This window comes from Balaenoptera ricei, chromosome 1 (genome assembly GCF_028023285.1).
Source record: "Balaenoptera ricei isolate mBalRic1 chromosome 1, mBalRic1.hap2, whole genome shotgun sequence".
NCBI classification, from domain to species: domain Eukaryota; kingdom Metazoa; phylum Chordata; class Mammalia; order Artiodactyla; family Balaenopteridae; genus Balaenoptera; species Balaenoptera ricei.
The window spans coordinates 169,980,531-169,999,580 of record NC_082639.1 but is presented as its reverse complement, the minus strand read 5'-3'; the positions used below and the strand labels follow the sequence as shown (position 1 = coordinate 169,999,580).

The 19,050-nt window shown below is 41.0% G+C and overlaps 1 protein-coding gene across 1 annotated transcript; it reads left to right on the top strand.

The window, feature by feature from the left end:
• The first annotated feature begins 1,299 nt into the window (after nt 1-1,299).
• On the top strand, nt 1,300-9,426 carry LOC132376035 (histone H3.3A). The gene is made up of 4 exons (XM_059941538.1): nt 1,300-1,405; nt 2,935-3,085; nt 4,263-4,416; nt 8,745-9,426. The coding sequence occupies exons 2-4, from the start codon at nt 2,958-2,960 to the stop codon at nt 8,871-8,873; spliced, it is 411 nt and encodes a 136-aa protein (XP_059797521.1). The 5' UTR covers nt 1,300-1,405; nt 2,935-2,957; the 3' UTR covers nt 8,874-9,426.
• Nucleotides 9,427-19,050: the final 9,624 nt, after the last annotated feature.

Here is a 19,050-nt window from a genome sequence, read left to right as displayed (position 1 = left end):
ATCTCCTTCACTATCCTATGGGATGTCTTCATGACACTTCTATTGAAAACCTTCACACATAGTTGCGAGTGCTGTCAAAACCATCTAGGGACGGTACAGATATTCTAAGGCCAATGAGCTGACAACGTGGATGACTTGAACCTGAAGTCTGTTTCCTATGCTACTGAGAATTGGAAAATGGATAAATGTGATAATCCCCAAACCACGTTTTCCTTATTTCTGCCGTTTTCCACCGCATCTAAACTATGCAGAAGCTGCTGACAACACTTGATTATCCAGTATTTGGCAATTCTACCGAATACCGAAAAGGTTAAAAGGCCGAACTTGCTAGTAGGACAAGCTGCCAGGACTGGTAGTCAGGCTCTGGTGCAGTTAGCTGTGTATTCCACACATTGTTTTAGAGGCTTACAAAATACAGCCATCTTGCATCAGGCATCCCGGCTCAGGAAGAAGGCGAGCCCCGTCCCCTCGGCCCTGGAGATGCCACCTGCGCGGGGCCGGGCGTCCTAGGTGGCAGAGCCCTTGCGGACTGCCTACAGCCCGCACCGCGGGGCCCGCCACGGCCCGGGCCGGTGTGTTGAGTGACTAAAGTTGTCTACGGGCGGGCCGGCCGCACCTGGCCCGGAGAGAGAGCGTGAAGACTGCCGTCCGGCAGCCCTGCCAGCGGCTAGAGCAGCCCCATCCGAAAGTGGAGGCGGGACGCTAGGCTGCTATTTGCAAGCTTCCTGTTGGGTAGTGTTTTCAACTGGGGTGCACCAACCCGGCTGACGGTGCCCTCCTCCCCGCCCCCACGCCGCCCGGGGCGCCTCGGGGACGCGCGCCTGGGCCCGCGCCGGAGCGGAGCTCGCCCTCCCCGCCGCGGCCCGAGACGCCCGCAGGCCGGGCGTTCACCGACCGCACCTCCTCCCGCCCGCCCCTCCCCCCTCACTTCCCCCTCGGCGCCCCAAACCCGGGCTTCCCGAGTTCCAAGACGTGTGCGCACGGAGCAGGGTGGGAGTGCGGGGCCGGAGAGCCGGAGTTAAAACAGGGGCGGGCGGGCAGCCGTCTCGGCTCGAGCCGGCGGCCCTTCGGCGTGTCTTTTGTGTTTGTACACACACTGCGCGAGGCGGCCGGGAGGAGGGAGCGGGCGGCGCGCGGGGGAGGGGCGAGCGCGCGCCAGCGAACGGGCGCGCGGGGGGAGGGGCGGAGGCGGGGCGCGAGCGAGGGGGCGGGGGCGGGGCCGAGCCTTCCCTCCATTGTGTGTGATTGGTTGGCGCGCGGCGCGGGGGCGGGGCGGCGTGTGTTGGGGGATAGCCTCGGTGTCAGCCATCTTTCAATTGTGTTCGCTGCCGCCGCCGCGCCGCTGTCGCTCTCCGACGCCAGCACCGCCTCTCGCTCGCTGAGCTCCAGCCGAAGGAGAAGGGGGGTAAGTTTCCCCGTCTGCCCGCTTCCCCGGAACCGAGCCCCGCTTGCCGTCAACCCCGGGCCGGGCCCCGGCGGTGCGGTGAGGGGACCCACGGTCCCTCTGGCTTGGCCCACAAACTTTTTGGCCCAGAAACGGAGGTGAGGAGCGAGTTTCCCTCACCTCTCAGGCGGCGGCGGCTCCGGCGGCTCCCGAGTCTCTCGCCGCCTCAGCCCAACAGCAGCAACCGCCGCGTCGCCGAGCCTGCTCTCCCTCCCCGCGCCCCTGGCTCCTCTTTCTTCGGTGAAATCCCGCCCGCCGCCCCTTCCCGGGACCCCAGACCTTCACCACGACCCGCGCGGGCCTCTTAACTACCGCCCCCGGACCCCGGACCCCAGTTTTCGAGCGGGAAAAGGGTGGAAATCGCCGCTGCTTCCCACCCTGGGGTAACTCGCTTTTTGCTGCCTCCCCACAGTTGTTGCTAAGCTTCACCATCTTGTCTCTCTTCTCTGGTCACCGACCATATTTTTTCCCCCGTTTCTCTCTTCCCCATTTCAAAAAAGGAGGAAAATTTTTTAAAGAGAAACATTTTTTTCTCCTTTTTTAGAGAAGCGGAAACTTGATACATTTGAAATGCACAAAAAAAACTTTTGCATTTTGGAGGGCGGCACGTGGCAGGGGATCGGGCTATTTTCGAGCGATTTGGTGTTTTGTCTCTTTGGTAGGGAATCGGATACGTTTTGCGATTGTTTCCATTTTGTTCTGGTCTGGGAGCCGAGTTTGTGCCTGCGCGAGACGCTGGGAGCGAGGCGGGCAGGCTGGGGGACCCTGTGCCGAGGGGCCGGAGGAGGCGAAACCAAAAGTTTATGTGGTGCTTGGGGTGGACTGGTCGGCCGGTCTCGTGCGTTAATTAAAGCCTGGGTGCGGGGCACTTTTTTTTTTATTTCACTGCGAAGCTTCTGAAGACTGGACGCCAGGACGGTGCTTTGTAGAATGCTCGCTGGTGGTAGCTGTTGTTCCCCTCTTGTTTTTTGAGACGCCTTTTTGTCAACAGAACTGTAGAGATGCAAAAGCAGGAATGTTTTCAGATATTTACAGCAGTCTATCAACTGCCAGACGTAAAGGGGGGGGCGGGGGGTGACCAAAACCTTTCTTGCTGTAATTTGACTCGACCTTTCTGTGGTTTGTGGCTTCGTTCTTTTGACTTGTTAGTGGATCGAATATTTACAGACATTTCTAATTTCTACTTTAATTAAAGAAACTGAAGCGAAGGCTGTTAGGGGTCTTTTTGTTTTGCCGTTTATCGCTCAGATTTGGCATTTTTGAGAGATGATTGGTGTTAATGCTAACAATTTTCTAGTACTACAGTTTGTTTCAGGAAGTCATATTTGGATGGTAGACGTAATCTGCACACTTTCAAATTATGTAACGTTACAGACATTATTTTTTTATACTGATCATAATTTCCAGATTGGGGGGGGCGGTGGTAGTGGCAGGAAAACTTGTATGTTTGGTAGTTGCATATGGTGATTTTTGTGTTTTGATGCCGGTAGGTAAGTAAGGAGGTCTCTATACCATGGCTCGTACAAAGCAGACTGCCCGCAAATCGACCGGTGGTAAAGCACCGAGGAAGCAACTGGCTACAAAAGCCGCTCGCAAGAGTGCGCCCTCTACTGGAGGGGTGAAGAAACCTCATCGTTACAGGTATTAAAACAAGAGGAGGGACAAAATGGGACAAAGCCTATCTCCCGAAGCAGTATCTATATAACTTAATAAAAAGATGTATAATCATACTTTTTGCTTTAGAGAAACTGATAATTTTTCCTTTTGAATATTTATTAATACTTTAAAATATATATATAATTTAGTGTTAGGTTTTATTGGGAACATGTTTAATTTTGAAGCCATAATCTTGCCCATAGCCCAAAGGAGAGGTTATATCACTAATAACATTAATGGGATAGGGTAACATTTTATTTAGCTGTTAGGTGTAATGTGTATTTTTTAAATAGTAAAGTGTTGTTTTTAAATACATTTTTGAGGATACTCTTTCTCTCGGTAATTTAATCAAGATTGGGGGTCATTTTGTTTTAGGTAAGTCCCTCATTTACTTGAATTGGTTTATTTCCTTCTGTTAGCACAGTTTTGAACTACCCTGAGCAGTGTTGTTAAGGGCATCTGCCATTAGAGGGCAGAAGTTGTCTGTATTTAGGTGTCCTCTGCAAATGATTTTACAGTTAGCCTAAAATAAAAGTGGAAGAAATAAGTCAGAATTGAGGTAAATTTCTTGCTTAAAATTAGTTTAAAAAAAAAAAGAAAGAAAACTTCCATATGGAAGATACACCATAAAAGAGTATTCACATTTAATCATTCATAAGGTGTGTGCAGTATTCAAAGGTATTCTGAGAAATCAGACTTAAATGCCATAAGTGTATTTTTTAAAGGAAACTCATTGGGTTGTGCTGGTAGGTCTTTTAGAAGAATTGGGGGTGCCAGTGGCAAGGAGGAGAGTGCTGCCAAATTGAGAAGAGTCTGAACAATTTTGACTTCTTTATTTGTGGCCTAGTACTTTCCCAAGTTGTAATTATAACAAGTTAGTGATATATATGTTAAAGAGGAAGAAAATAAAGGGGACTTTGATTAAACCTCCTGCCAGGAATCTACTTTAATATCATGCTTTTTGCTTTAAAGGTATTGTGTTACTCTTAACAGACTTGAATATTCAGGTCATAAATTAATAGTGAAATTTGATACAGAAGCTGAAGAATAGTTGGGTGATTTATTTTTTGAGAAGTGACTGCGTCTTTTTAAAGCTGATGACCACTCTTTTATGTTTTTTATGTATTTGGTAACCATGTCTTTATTGTGTTTTGTTTTAAAGGCCTGGTACCGTGGCACTCCGTGAAATTAGACGTTATCAGAAATCCACTGAACTTCTGATTCGCAAACTTCCCTTCCAGCGTCTGGTGCGGGAAATTGCTCAGGACTTCAAAACAGATCTGCGCTTCCAGAGTGCAGCTATTGGTGCTTTGCAGGTAAAATGGCGGGTGGGAAAAGCTCTAAGAGTTGGCCGTTCCTGCTTTGTACCAAGAAAAATTCTAAATCTTTGCATGTGCTTGTTAAATTTAATCATCACAAGCAGATGAGGTAGGTCTTATCTATTTCACTGTTAAGATGTCAGAAAGGTTAAGTTGCTCAAGGTCATACAAGCAGACATAGAATTTTAAAATTTTAGTCGTTGCAGTGTTTAAAGGGAAAAAGAACCTTCTGGTTTGGCTTACAGTTGCTGCAGGACATCAGGAAGTCATGGGGCTAAAGGTCTGTATTGGTAATTAGTTTCAAACAGTGACTGATATAAATGGAATGTTAGAATAAATGGCTTCCTGGACCTGAAGAGGCAGTTGCAAGTGGAGAGAACATAATATCTGGGATGGGAATAGGCAGCATAAAAGAATTGTGCATTGAGGTAAAAGAAGCATGAATGGTAGTTAGGATTAGGTTGACGATAAGGAGAAAAAGATACTAGGCTTGTAAAGAGAAATTGGAAGACTTGTAGTTTGCTAAAGGGGATTATGTATGGATTTCCACTTAAATGGGAAACATAGTGAATTTAATCTTAGCTCCAGTGTGTCAGAACTTTGAGAAGTACTGTTTTAGCTGTGGTTATGTATTTGAAAATACTGGTGGTTTGTGCCAAGATTAAAACTTGAAATGCCCACAAGTAAGATATTTGATTAGGTATGTGGGTATAATTAACATCAATCACTTGAGTAACCTATAATGTTAACGAGTTTGGCATTCGTTAGATCATTGTAACTCAAAGTATGGTAAGACTGCCACCTCCTTCAGAGCGTGGGGTTTGAGGTGATTAAAATTGCAGATTGCTAGGCACCTCCACAGACCTGAATCGGAATCTCTTTTGGGGGAGGGTCCAGAATCTACATACACTCCATTGGAGGATTTTTCAAGGCTGCTGTTGCCAAGCTTTTCCTTTATGTGTGAGGAAGATTTGATAGGTGGATTCTACCCTGAAGTGTAATTGGTTGAGCTGTTTCTATGGTTAGTCTGAACTTCATTTGATTGGTGAATTCCAGGAGTAGGCATCCATTAAATTCTCAATGAATTGAAATTACTGAAATTTCAAACTACTAAAATCTTCCAGTGCTGTTATTTAAAACCTTTATTTTCTGTTTTAATCATTGACTATCTTTAGATCCCATTTTGTTTATTACTACAATTGCTAATCACATTTTCCCCACTAATTTTAAATATAGAAATATTATTGATATTCTCAAGCATTGCTCTAAAGCTGCCAATTTTGTTTTGTAGTTACAGTTAGCAGGGCTATGCTTGAAGAACACACTATACTTGAAAGTCCAACATTGTTGAGCTTAAGTGTCAATGATAGAGCTTTGTAAATTGATTACTGAACAGTCTGAGTAAAAGACTATTGTCTTTTTAAAATTCATGTGTAAACTTCCACGTTGCTGTTATTAAGGTGTGTGTTTTATATTTGTCAGTAAGTGTGGTTGTATTGGTTTTGAGCAAAATGTTCAATTCTGCTGCCTGTAGTACTCTTGCATTAGGTAGCTCTTTATTGGAAGAGTAATCTTTGTTAGAAATTTTTTTTGTTTTGTGTTGCCTTTTTTATACATCAGTTCTCTTAAAGATACAGAGATGGAGAATTTGCTAATGGAAATAGGGCAATAGAAGAGAGCAGTTGAAATAGAATTCCAAAAGTCACTATTTTTGCCTTTAGAATTACACAGTTTACAACTTTTCTAATACAACTAAATGAGGAGGGGAAGTAGTCCAGTGAGGATGGGAGAGAATTTAGTCTAGGTTTGCCATAAATAATCAAGAATTAGCTAACTTGAAATTTAGCCTTTGCCCCTAATATCTGAGAGTTTGAACTAAGGTATCGTGTTAAAAATGGACATTGGTGGTTTGAAGTGGTGGAAGAGTCAGATATTGAACATACTCAAAATTTTGTAAATTAACATTTCCTTCCAGTTATAAGATATTTTTTCTTTTGCTGTTATCTCAAAATTACGTTCATTGGGCTATAAATTAATGTGTCAGTCTTTAATTCCCATCATAGCCTTAATGTTTAGGAGACTTTGGCACATTGGCAATAGAATTAGAAATATATGAGTCATGGTTAAATTCCCTATGAGTATTGACTCTTCTCCCAGAGCTGACCAGACACAACTCTATAAAACCTATAGCCAGGTTGTAAGATGGCAGTGAGAGGCCCAGCTGCCACATGCCACATTTGAGTAGTACTAGGGGAGCCAGTAGATCATTATTCCACTCTTAAATGGTCTCAGAATTGGAGGACCTGTTGGCTTATCCATATAGCAGCTCATAGTGCTGTGTTTTGTAGAAGCCTTCTAGATTTGCATAATCCTGAGATACGCTGGGTGAAACAAAAAAGAAACTAGTTTCTTTCTTGAGGAACTTCAGTCCTAGTATCTGATGTGTGTTGTGAACCCGTAAGAGTAGGTAGGCTACAGTATGCTGTGTTTCCTAAATTTTTTACCCATTTCTAGAATATCCCAAGAATTAATCCCGGAACATTAAGGACTTTTGCTTTTAATATATTCTTTGGAATAGGTAAGATACACGGAACTAATTGCATAGAAAAGATGCAAATTTCGGGAATTCCCTCGTGGTCCAGCGGTTAGGACTCCGCGCTTTCACAGCTGAGGAGCCGCATTCAATCCCTGGTCAGGGAACTGTCCTGCAAGCCACATATCCCAGCCAAGAAAAAAAAAGAAAAGATGCAAATTTCAGTTAGGGTTAGAGATCTCTGTTAAGTAATTTAAGGTCATTAAAAGATGGCTAGTGTACAAGGCCAATGTGATTGCCAAGGAATTAGGAGTTCAAAGTTACCTGCACCTGGGAACCAGGTGCAAGAGGAGTGTTTGCTTTCTCCTTCATGGAATAATCTTGAGGTAGTCCATAAAGGGTAGGTAAATAAGACTTAGCTCTTGATAACAAATGCTGCAGAAAGACATGTAAGGGATAGTAAACTTTGGGTGAAACAGATTTTTATAGAAGAGAGAGATTAGGCTAAAAAGAATGAAGATATAAATGTAGGAAATAATTTTTTTCGTAAGATGGAATAACGTAAACCATTTGAATTAATTGTTGCTGTGTTAGTGCTTTTAAAAGCAGAATCTCGAGTTTTATTGGTAAAGTCAAAATGTTTGTAAAAAGCAAATCTGGTTCTTCCCATCTCTGTATCTTGTGTGTTATGTAGTATTTTGGGCTTGAGCAATTCAAGTTTCCAAAATGGAAATAATTTTTTTAATTAGGACAAAAATAGCAATTACAAAAATCTGGTTTTTTCCCCTAAATATATCTCAAACAGAGAAATAACTTGCTTATATAGAAGCCAAATAATGTCTTTCATTTAGTGTGTTCCTAATCCACTAAAACAGTTGGACTGATGACTGGACTGGTAAAACAGTAGGTACATTTCAAAATGAGTAAGCAGATGTTTTAACCTAGACTAAAGGATTCTTCAGCTTTTCAGACAGCTGTAAGATGTACTAACAATTTAAGAGTAAATTATAAGTAGAAGCTCCCCTTTTTTCCTCTTTACATGCCAAGTGTTGGTGAATGATTCATGTAGCTACCAGTTTTTGAGTGAAAGTAGGGATAAGAAGATGCCTTCAGAAAAGTCTTAGAGGATAATGAGAAAAACCAGAGGGATCAATGTTAATGCTGGGAGGTAGCAAAAATGCCATTACAGATAGGGGTGCATAGAGGAAGGTACAGTTAGTGGGGGACATGGGGGCATATCTCGGCAAAATAGGTCAATGGTATGTAAGTAAGACACAAATCTGGTGTGTTCTGGGACCCAACAGCACTCTAGTGGTGAAACTGAGGTGTTAAAGGAAAGGTAGATGAGGACCATGATGGAAACCAGTGGTCAAACAGGTATAATGAAGTGTGAGTAAGATTCAGAAAAAGGAGGACACAGCAGGGTAGGAGAGTATATTACTTTGGATTAGATACATGATTCCATTTATCTTTGTGAGGATGAGAATGAATGTTAGAATTTAAGTTGGATTTTTTGCTTTACTCAAGACACATTTCAGTTTACTAAAAATCACATATAACATTTAAAAAATTAAACTTTTTTAGTAGTGAAATTATTTGACTTAAGACTTGAGTTTTCACTTTCATAAGCTGCCTTTCAGCCTAGTCGCACAGGTTTTAAAATGTAAGCATTTGGTAAAATAGTCAACATCTTCTGAAGTAGGTTTTTTAAGGGCTCAAAAACCTCATCTTTTTAACTGATACAGATGTAACTTAACTATTGTTAATATTTTTTTCTTTATTCCTGTTGTAGGAGGCAAGTGAGGCCTATCTGGTTGGCCTTTTTGAAGACACCAACCTGTGTGCTATCCATGCCAAACGTGTAACAATTATGCCAAAAGACATCCAGCTAGCACGCCGCATACGTGGAGAACGTGCTTAAGAATCCACAATGATGGGAAACATTTCATTCTTTAAAAAAAAAAAAAAAAAAAAAAAAAATTCTCTTCCTGTTATTGGTAGTTCTGAACGTTAGATTTTTTTTTTTTTTTTCCCGTGGGGTCAAAAGGTACCTAAGTATATGATTGCAGGTGGAAAAATGGGGGACAGAAATCAGGTATTGGCAGTTTTTCCATTTTCATTTGTGTGTGAATTTTTAATATAAATGCGGGGACATAAAGCATTAATGCAAGTCAAAATGTTTCAGTGAACAAGTTTCAGCAGTTCAACTTTATAACAATTATAAATAAACCTGTTAAATTTTTCTGGACAATGCCAGCATTTGGATTTTTTTAAAACAAGTAAATTTCTTATTGACTGCAACTAAATGGTGTTTGTAGCATTTTTATCATACAGTAGATTCCATCCATTCACTATACTTTTCTAACTGAGTTGTCCTATATGCAAGTACATGTTTTTAATGTTGTCTGTCTTCTGTGCTGTTCCTGTAAGTTTGCTATTAAAATACATTAAACTATACCTGCTTTTGGTCTTTACTATCAGCCTTGTCTGTACAATTAACTTACTTGAAATTTCCATATTCAGAATAATTTTAGTATCAAGCGTTTTGTCACTTTTTATCTGATACTGTTGAGAGAGGAGGAAAGTATAAGCTTTGTATGGGAAGGAAACTGGAGCTACTGGCTTTCCTCCAAATTTTTAAAAATTTGAAGATGGTATATCTATTTTCCAAAACCAGAGTTTGACTATGGATATGTGTACTTTTAACCAGCAATTCCCAAACCTAGCTGGCCAGCAGAATCACATGAAAATAGTTAAATCTGTTTTAGTAGTGAAAGTACATTTATAAACATAATCTGTTATTAAACTTTGAATATTTAATGGTAATTTAACTGCAAATGTAACAGTCTTCAGCTCAAAAATTAGTGCATCAGAAAGCTGGCTATTTTAAGATATTGTATATTAACCCTGAAGTTATTAATCAAGCACCTATAGTTCATTCTTAGCACTGTGTTTTATTTAGCATTGGGGTGATTAATGTGAAGAGGATGGTGAACCTTTTAAGACTTACAACATCTCTTATTAGAGAAATGCAAATCAAAACTACAATGAGGTATCATCTCACACCAGTCAGAATGGCCATCGTTAAAAAATTGTCTACAAACAATAAACACTGGAGAGGGTGTGGAGAAAAGGGAACCCTCTTGCACTGTTGGTGGGAATGTAAATTGATACAGCCACTATGGAGAACACTGTGGAGGTGCCTTAAAAAAACTAAAAATAGAACTACCATACGACCCAGCAATCCCACTACTGGGCATATACCCTGAGAAAACCATAATTCAAAAAAGAGTCATGTACCACAATGTTCACTGCAGCACTATTTACAATAGCCGGGTCATGGAAGCAACCTAAATGCCCATCGACAGACGAATGGGTAAAGAAGATGTACATATGTACAACAGAATATTACGCAGCCATAAAAAGGAATGAAATTGAGTCATTTGCTGAGACATGGATGGACCTAGAGACTGTCATACAGAGTTAAGTCAGGAAGAGGAAAACAAATTGTATATTAATGCATATATGTGGAATCTAGAAAAATGGTACAGATGAACCGGTTTGCAAGGTAGAAATAGAAACGGATGTAGAGAACAAACGTATGGACCCCAAGGGGGGAAAGCAGGGGGGGAGAGGGTGGTGGTGTGATGAATGGGAGATTGGGATTGACATATATACACTAATAGGTGTAAAATAGATAACAAGAACCTGCTGTGTAAAAGATAAAATTTAAAACAAGGGGCTTCCCTGGTGGCGCAGTGGCTAAGAATCCACCTGATTGGGACACGGGTTCGAGCCCTGGTTGGGGAAGATCCCACATGCTGCGGAGCAACAAAGCCTGTGCGCCACAACGACTAAGCCTGCGTTCTAGAGCCTGTGTACCTACAGCCCGTGCTCCACAAGAGAAGCCGCTGCAATGAGAAGCCTGCACACCGCAACAAAGAGTAGTCTGTGCTGTAACTAGAGAAAAGCCTGCGCACAGCAACGAAGACCCAGTGCAGCCAAAATTAATTAATTTTTAAAAAGTTCAAAACAAAAACAGAAAGACACATGCTCCCCCAGTGTTCATCGCAGCACCGTTTACAACAGCCAGGATGTGGAAACAACCTAAATGTCCACCAACAGAGGAATGGATGAAGAAGATGTGGTACATATATTCAATGGAATATTACTCAGCCATAAAAAGGAATGAAATTGGGTCATTTGTAGAGACGTGGATGGACCTAGAGACTGTCATACAGAGTGAAGTAAGTCAGAAAAACAAATATTGTATATTAACGCATGTATGTGGAATCTGAAAAAATTGGTATAGACGATCTTATTTACAAAGCAGAAATAGAGACACAGATGTAGGCAACAAATGTATGGATACCAAGGGGGAAGGGGGGTGGGATGAATTGGGAGACTGGGATTGACATATATACACTACTGATACAATGTATAAAATAGATAACTAATGAGAACCTACAGTATAGCACAGGGAACTCTGACATTAGTTGTAGCATATGAGTGAAGCTGCTCTGGAAGTGAACTGAGGTGAACTAATCAATGGGCTAAGAACAGATTCATGTCAATAAGATACAACATTGGGCTTATAAACATAAACATTGGTGTTAAGGTTTTTAGCAGTAACTTCATTTTTAGAATTTATGTCATTATAAAATCAATGTGAGAAATATGAGATTTTTTTAGAGCCTGTTTCTAATTTGTTGACATGGTATCCTAGTTTTAGTGTGATCGTTTGTATAGGCTTCTACAGGCAGGCACTAGCATTACTTGGAGTATTGGCAGGAGCATATGTTCACTGCAGTATAAGCTACTAAGAGCCAATTGAAGTATGTTTGATACAAAATAGATGAACTTGGCACTCAAAGCAGGTACACAGATGTCTGGTCAATGTACTGAGCTTGTCTCAATATACCATGGTCTGTTAACACTTGATAGGTATTCTCTTATACCTATAAGGTAGATAACTCTTTCCTACTTAACTAAAGAGGCAATGAAATTTGGGAGGATTATTCTTATTTGACTAGGGTCTAAACAATATGCATAATTTTGAGGTCAGGGTTATTTTTTGACTTAGATATGAGTGTGATCTGCCACTCCCATTGATGCTTATTAACCTGGCCTGAAAATCCTCCTTTTTTTTTTTTTTTTTATAAATTTATTTTATTTATTTTTGGCTGTGTTGGGTCTTCGTTGCTGCGCCCGGGCTTCCTCTAGTTGTGGTGAGCGGGGGCTACTCTTCGTTGTGGTGCGCCGGCTTCTCATTGCGGTGGCTTCTCTTGTTGTGGAGCACGGGCTTTATGCGTGCGGGCTCAGTAGCTGTGGCTACGGGCTCTAGAGCGCAGGCTCAGTAGTTGTGGTGCACGGGCTTAGCTGCTCCGTGGCATGTGGGATCTTCCCGGACCAGGGCTCGAACCCATGTCCCCTGCATGGCAGGTGGATTCTTAACCACTGCGCCACCAGGGAAGCCCTGAAAATCCTCTTACCTGCTATGCTTTGGAGTTGGCTACATGAGAATTTACCTAGGAAAAATCTATAGTGAATTAGAGTTGGGCCCAAAGTGATATGTGGGGACCATAGCTAAACTCACCTCTCGTTATTAAGTTCAGTTTTTAGCATCTGTAACAAGGTGGTAACCAGCTTTTGAATATGAAGTATCTTATGAAAATAGCTGATTAATACGTAAAAGTTTCCAGAAAATATTCCTAAAGTCTAAGACAAGTTTACAGATGAAAAACCCTATGAAATCATGTGGTAAGATAAAAACTTTAGGTAAGGTTTTAGGGAAATCAGGGAATGCTGGAAGAACTTCTAGGAAGGAATTTGGAAATGTCATTCTCTTAGGCAAATGAGGGGAGGAAATCTTCCCTTGGCTAAATACTGTCAGGTGGGTTAGTGCTTGAACAATATCCAAGCTCTTGCCCTTCTCATCCTGACAGCCTAGAATCTGAGAGGAAATCAACTTTGCACATTTGAATATATCGAGGATGTGCTAGATGCTGAGTATGTAAAGGTATAAAGCTGCTCCAATTTAAATTCTCAACAACTCTGTAAGGTGGGTACTATTATATACCCTATTTTACAGGTGAAACTTGCCCAAGATCACACAGTAAATAGAGGGGATGGAATTTGTTCCCCAGTAGACTAAATCCAAGGCCTTGCTTTCTAATTCCCATGCTCTAAGTGTGAGATATACAAATAAGAGCAGTTAATTTGTCGGGAGCACTAGAAGAAGTTAAGGAAAGTCTTGACAGTAGAAACAAGTAGGGGCCAGGGGAGACAAAATTGGGAATGATAGGGACAGATTATAGAAATTACAAGAAAACTCATCATTTGAAAACATGCTGCTCACCACCAGCTCAGTCTTGAGCTACCCCCTTAATTCCTCCCTCTTCCTCACCTCCATTAAATCCTGTTGACTTCCTCCAAAAGTGCATCCAAAACTTTCCACTTAACCCTTCTACCATCCTAGTCCGAGCTGCTATCAGCAGCTAAGTTATTGCCATAACTTAAATCAGTCTGCATTCATCCACTCATTCCCTCCGGCCTCTTCACACAGCCCCCAGAGAATGTTCCTAAAACATAAATCATTTCAGATCATTTCCACACTTAAAAATTTCTAGTGGCTTCCCATTGCTCACAGATTAACATCTAAACTTGCTCATGAGGCAGGCCCTGTGTGATCTGGCCTTGTCAATCTTCTCTTTCCACCACTTACTTATTAAGCTGTAGCCAAACCCTCTGCCCACATACCCTTTGTCACATCCCTTGGCTTTATTTCCTTATTTATCAAAATCTGAAATTACATTACATTCTTCCTGACTCTACCCCTACTAGAATGTGCTACAAAACAGGGGTTCATTGTCTTCTCCATTGTAGCCCCAGTGCTGGTACATAGTAAACCTAAATAAAAATCAATTGCATTCATGCTAGAATGAATGTTCCTGCTGTCCTTCAGATTTTAACATTAAGCTTGTATAACCTTAAAATATAGTAACTGATTTATTGTTTTGAAGATTAAGTGAAAACGTGAGGTTTGGCACATAATATTCAATAAATGCTGGGCTAGAATTTTAAATTCCGATAAAGCAAGTCAGATATATATTGTTTCTTGCAAAGTTGTAGAGAAAAATGCCTCCAACTTCCCATCTTTCTAAGTAGTATGCATTTTCTATTAAAACCCTGCTGAATAGTTATCATTCTTATGCCATTAAGCATTGGTCTCTAAGTGAAATAGGATTTAGGTAACACCCTTATCACGACAGTCAGTTGAATCAGTAAGTACATAACTAGTGGTGAAACCATAGGTAAGAGGCATTCTCTTAAAGTCATTATGAGTACTTTTTTCACCAGTATCACTAAACATTCTTTGGAAAGTTCTAGTCAATGAGAAAATGTATTTTTTTAAAGGAAATAATTATTTGCAGTATAGCTTCATAGCTGAGTTCCGGCTCTGGGAGTTTTCTGTCTGTCCAGTGGTTAGGACTCCGGGCTTTCACTGCCGTGGCCTTGGTTTGACCCCTTGTCGGGGAAATAAGATCTCGCAAGACCAGAGGTGCAGGAGGGAGTTCAGGTCCACCCGATGCCTTGTTCATTCAGTATTTATGGAGCACCTTCCATGTGCCAGGCACTGTTGAAGGAATACTGAAGTGAACAAAACAAAGTTAAAGTTCTCTGTCCTCATGGAGCTACATTCTAGTGAGGGAAACAGACAAGGAAAATCCTTAAAGGATAAAGAAGTAAAATACAGTTGTTCCCCTGAATTCCCTGGGATTGGATCCAGGACCCACCACAGATACCAAAATCTCGGATGCTCAAGTCCCATAGTTGGCCCCTCCACGGCCGTGGTTCCACATCCAGGGAATCATCCACCACTGATCGTGTGGTACTGTAGGATGTATTTAGTGAAAAAAATCCGCGTATCCTTGGACACACACAGTTCAAACTCATGTCCTTGAACAACACAGGCTTGAACTGTGCAGGTCCACTTATAGGTGGATTTGTTTCAATAAATATGCAGTGAGCCCTCGATTTCCCTGGGTTCCGCATCTTCAAATACGGAGCGCCCACTATGGGACTTGAGCATCGGCAGATTTTGGTATGCTAGGCGGGTCCCGGAACCAATCCCCCACAGACACGGAGGGACGACTGTACATCGTTTATTAGATAGCGGTAGGTGCTAAAGAGAAAAATTAACATGGTGAAAAGTGTTGTGATACAAGGGAGGTGGGTGTTGGGAGTTAGGCCAGGAAGGCATCACTGAGGTGTCATTGGAGTAAAGCCCTAAAGAAAATGAGAGAGCAAGCCACACAGATGTGAGAAAAGAATATTCCAGGCCCTACTGGGGGTCCTGTTGGGGGCAAGCCTGGTGTGTTCAGGAACCACAGGGAGACAGGAATGGGTGCAGTGGAAAAAGTGAGCAGAGTAGGCGAGAAATCAGAAATGCAATGGGGACCAGATCCTGCAGGACTTAGAGGCCCTAGTAAGGACACTGAGTGAGAGGAGATGCCTCGGGAAAGTTTTAAGCAGAAGAATAATATGGTGTGACTTAAGTTTTAACAAAATCACTCCAACTGCTGTGTGGAAAATGAGGAGAATAAAGGTAGAGCAAGAAGGAAAACCCCTTAGGAAGCTACTGGCAGTAACCTAAATGTGACATGATATTGTGGCTTGGACTTGAGTGATGGCAGTGGAGGTGGTGAGAAGTGGCATGCTGGATATTTTTGAAAGGTAGGATGGCTGGGACTTGCTAACGGGTGTGGGCATGAGAAAGAGAGGAGTTAGTGGTGCCAAGGTTTTTGGCCTGAGCAACTGCAAGAAGGAAGTTGCTATTGCCTGAGACAGGGGAACCTGACGGGGCAGGTTGGAGGGGAATATAAGGAGCTTAGTTATGGACATGTTAAGATTGAGACGCTTATTAGACTTTAGTGGAGATTTCAACTAGATTGTTGGATACGAGCCTGGGGTTTAAGAGAGAGGTTTGGGCTGGAGACAGAAATTTAGAAGTCATCAGTAAATGTATGGTCTAAAAGCCAAGAAGCTGGATGAGATCACCAAGGGAGTGGGTGTAGATAGAAATTAGAGAAGAGGTCCAAGCACTCAGGGACTCAACATTCAGAGTTTAGGGAGTGAGGGGAGCACTCCGAAGGAGGCTAATACGAGTGGGCAGACAGGAAGAAAGCCAGGCATCCGTGATGTCTGTAAGCCCGAAGAAGCAAGTACTCCAAGGAAGAGTGGTCTCTGTGACAAATACTACTGCTGTGTCAAGAAGAGGGCAGTCTGAGAGTTGACCATTGGATTTGGCAACGTGGAGGTAATTGGTGATCATGATAAGAACCATGTTGGTGAAATCGAGGGAACAAAACCTGATTAGAGTGGATGCAAGAGCAACCGGGGCTTTAAGCAAAATGATCACACTTCACGTTGTCAATAATGAGACGAACTGACATTATAAACTCCTGATGTAAAACACTAAGGACACAACATTACCCAAACGTTTACCCCAAATGTTTAATCTGTATATAATCATGAGGAAACAACCAGCTAAATCCAAAGCGTGAGACATACTACAAAACAACTGGCCTAGACTCTTCAAAAATGTCAATTTCACAAACCAAAACAAGGCCGGGGAACTGTTTCAGATTAAAGGTGACTTAAGAGACATGACAATTAATTGCATGTTAATCAATCCTTCATTGGATCCTGGATTAAAAAAAAAAAGTTAAAAAGAAACTTTGGGGACAGTTGGGCAAATTTCAGTATGGAATACATGTTAAATAATATATCAATTTCAAATTTCTTTGGTGTATGATAATGGTATTAAGGTTATACAGGAGAATGTACTTGTTCTTCACTCATGCTGAAGGAGTGAAGAGTCATAATAGCTGCAGCTTAATCCAAAATATATAGAGGGGAAGGTGGGGGAGGGATAGACTGGGAGTGTGGGGTTAGTAGATGCAAACTATTACATATAGAATGAATGGACAATGATGTCCTACTGTATAGCACAGGGAACTATATTCAATGTCGTGGGATAAACTATAATGGAAAAGAATATTTAAAAAATGTATATATATGTATAACTGAGTCTGCTGTACAGCAGAAATTAACACAACATTGTAAATCAACTATACTTCAATTAAAAAAAGAAAACATATATAGAGAAAAAGATAAAACAAATATGGTAAAATAACAATTGGTAAATTTACATTGTGCCATTCTTTCAACTTTTCTATAGGCTTAAAATTTTCAAAACAATCTGTTGGAAATGTTTTTAAAAAGAATTAGAAGAAATGAATTGGTAACTCCAGGAGTTTTGCTTAAAATAAAGAGAAATGGAAAGTAAATGAAGAGGAAAGTGGAGCTCAGTGTTTTTGTTTTTGTTTCCTGTAAGATGGGAGAAATAGAATATTTGTTTGCTATTGTGTGTTTTGTATGCTTGTGCTATTGGGGTTGTGAGGATTATATGAATTAAAACATGTCAACTGCTTGGAACGTTCCTGGCACATAGTAAATGCTCAATAAATATTCACTGATATGTTTATTATAAAATTGTTATTTTTAACAAATAATATTTATTTTGGAAGCCCAAGAGTCTCAATTACAAAATTATTGGTTTTAATGAGATCTCAATAAGATGGTAGGTAATAAAATATACAAAAGTCAATAGTGGTGATCATTTTGTAATGTATAAAAACATTGAGTCACTATGTTGTACACCTGAAACTAATGTAATGTTGTAAGTCAATTATACTCCAGTTTTTAAAAAGTCAATATAATTTCTATACATTAATAATTAGTTAAAAATTTATAATGAAACTAATTGCTGGTTATAAATTAACATATGCATATGTAATATAAAAAAAATACTATCGGGCTTCCCTGGTGGCGCAGTGGTTGAGAATCTGCCTGCCAATGCAGGGGACATGGGTTCGAGCCCTGGTCTGGGAAGATCCCACATGCCACAGAGCAAATGGGCCCGTGAGCCACAATTTCTGAGCCTGCGCGTCTGGAGCTTGTGCTCCGCAACAAGAGAGGCCACGATAGTGAGAGGCCCGCGCACCGCGATGAAGAGTGGCCCCCACTTGCCGCAGCTAGAGAAAGCCCTCGCACAGAAACGAAGACCCAACACAGCCATAAATAAATAAATAAATAAGTAAACAAAATTTAAAAAAATAAAATAAAACTGTCCTCCCAGAAAACTATGGAACCATCAAATGTTAAAAAAAAAAAAAAAAAAAAAAAATACTATCTACCATGTCCACTAACCTATAACACATCAAAAAATACACCTAAGAAATGTGTGGAGAATTATTTAAAGAAAACACAAACTTTTGTTGAAGGCCATAGAAAAGATCTGAATAAAGTAAGAAAGATATATGTTCCTGGATGGAAAGACTCAATACTGTAAAGAATTCACTTCTTTCCACATTAATCTATACATTGAGACAATCTCAGTAAAAATTCTAACAGGATTTTTAATGGAGCTTTACAGATTAATTCTAAAGTTCTTTGAGGGGACTTCCCTGGTGGCGCAGTAGTTAAGAATCCACCTGCCAATGCAGGGGAATAGGGTCCGAGCCCTGGTCGGGGGAGATCCCACATGCTGTGGAGCAGCTAAGCCTGTGCACCACAACTACTGAGCCTGTGCTCCGCAAGGAGAGAAGCCATCACAACGAGAAGCCTGCGAACCTCAACGAAGACCCAACTCAGCCAAAAATAAATAAATAAACTTATTTTTAAAAAATCATTGGATAACGGTGAAACTATTCAATCGTGAAAAAGTAAGATAATTGCACTATTCATGAGGCAGCAGTTGCATTACTATTTCATAACCCCCAAATTAATTTCAGGTTGATTAAAAGAATAAACATCAAAAACAAAATTAATAGAGAACTGAAAGGAAATATTAGAGAATAGTTTAATATTCTTCCTCAAAATCTCCACGTCTATAAACCTGTCCCCTAGAAATGCAAAGATAAGTTAGGATGAGCATATGTTTCCCAGCACTGTTTGTAAAGCTGAAAATTTTGAACATCCTAAATATCCATCAGTACAGGAATGGCTAAATAAAATTTTATGGAGTGATATTA

Bases quoted from the DNA above. Each gene is read 5' to 3' on its own strand.
- LOC132376035 (XM_059941538.1), top strand. From the start codon at position 2,958: ATGGCTCGTACAAAGCAGACTGCCCGCAAATCGACCGGTGGTAAAGCA. The intron at 3,086-4,262 runs GTATTAAAACAA...TTTGTTTTAAAG, and splicing joins AAGAAACCTCATCGTTACAG to GCCTGGTACCGTGGCACTCC. The intron at 4,417-8,744 runs GTAAAATGGCGG...TTCCTGTTGTAG, and splicing joins CAGCTATTGGTGCTTTGCAG to GAGGCAAGTGAGGCCTATCT.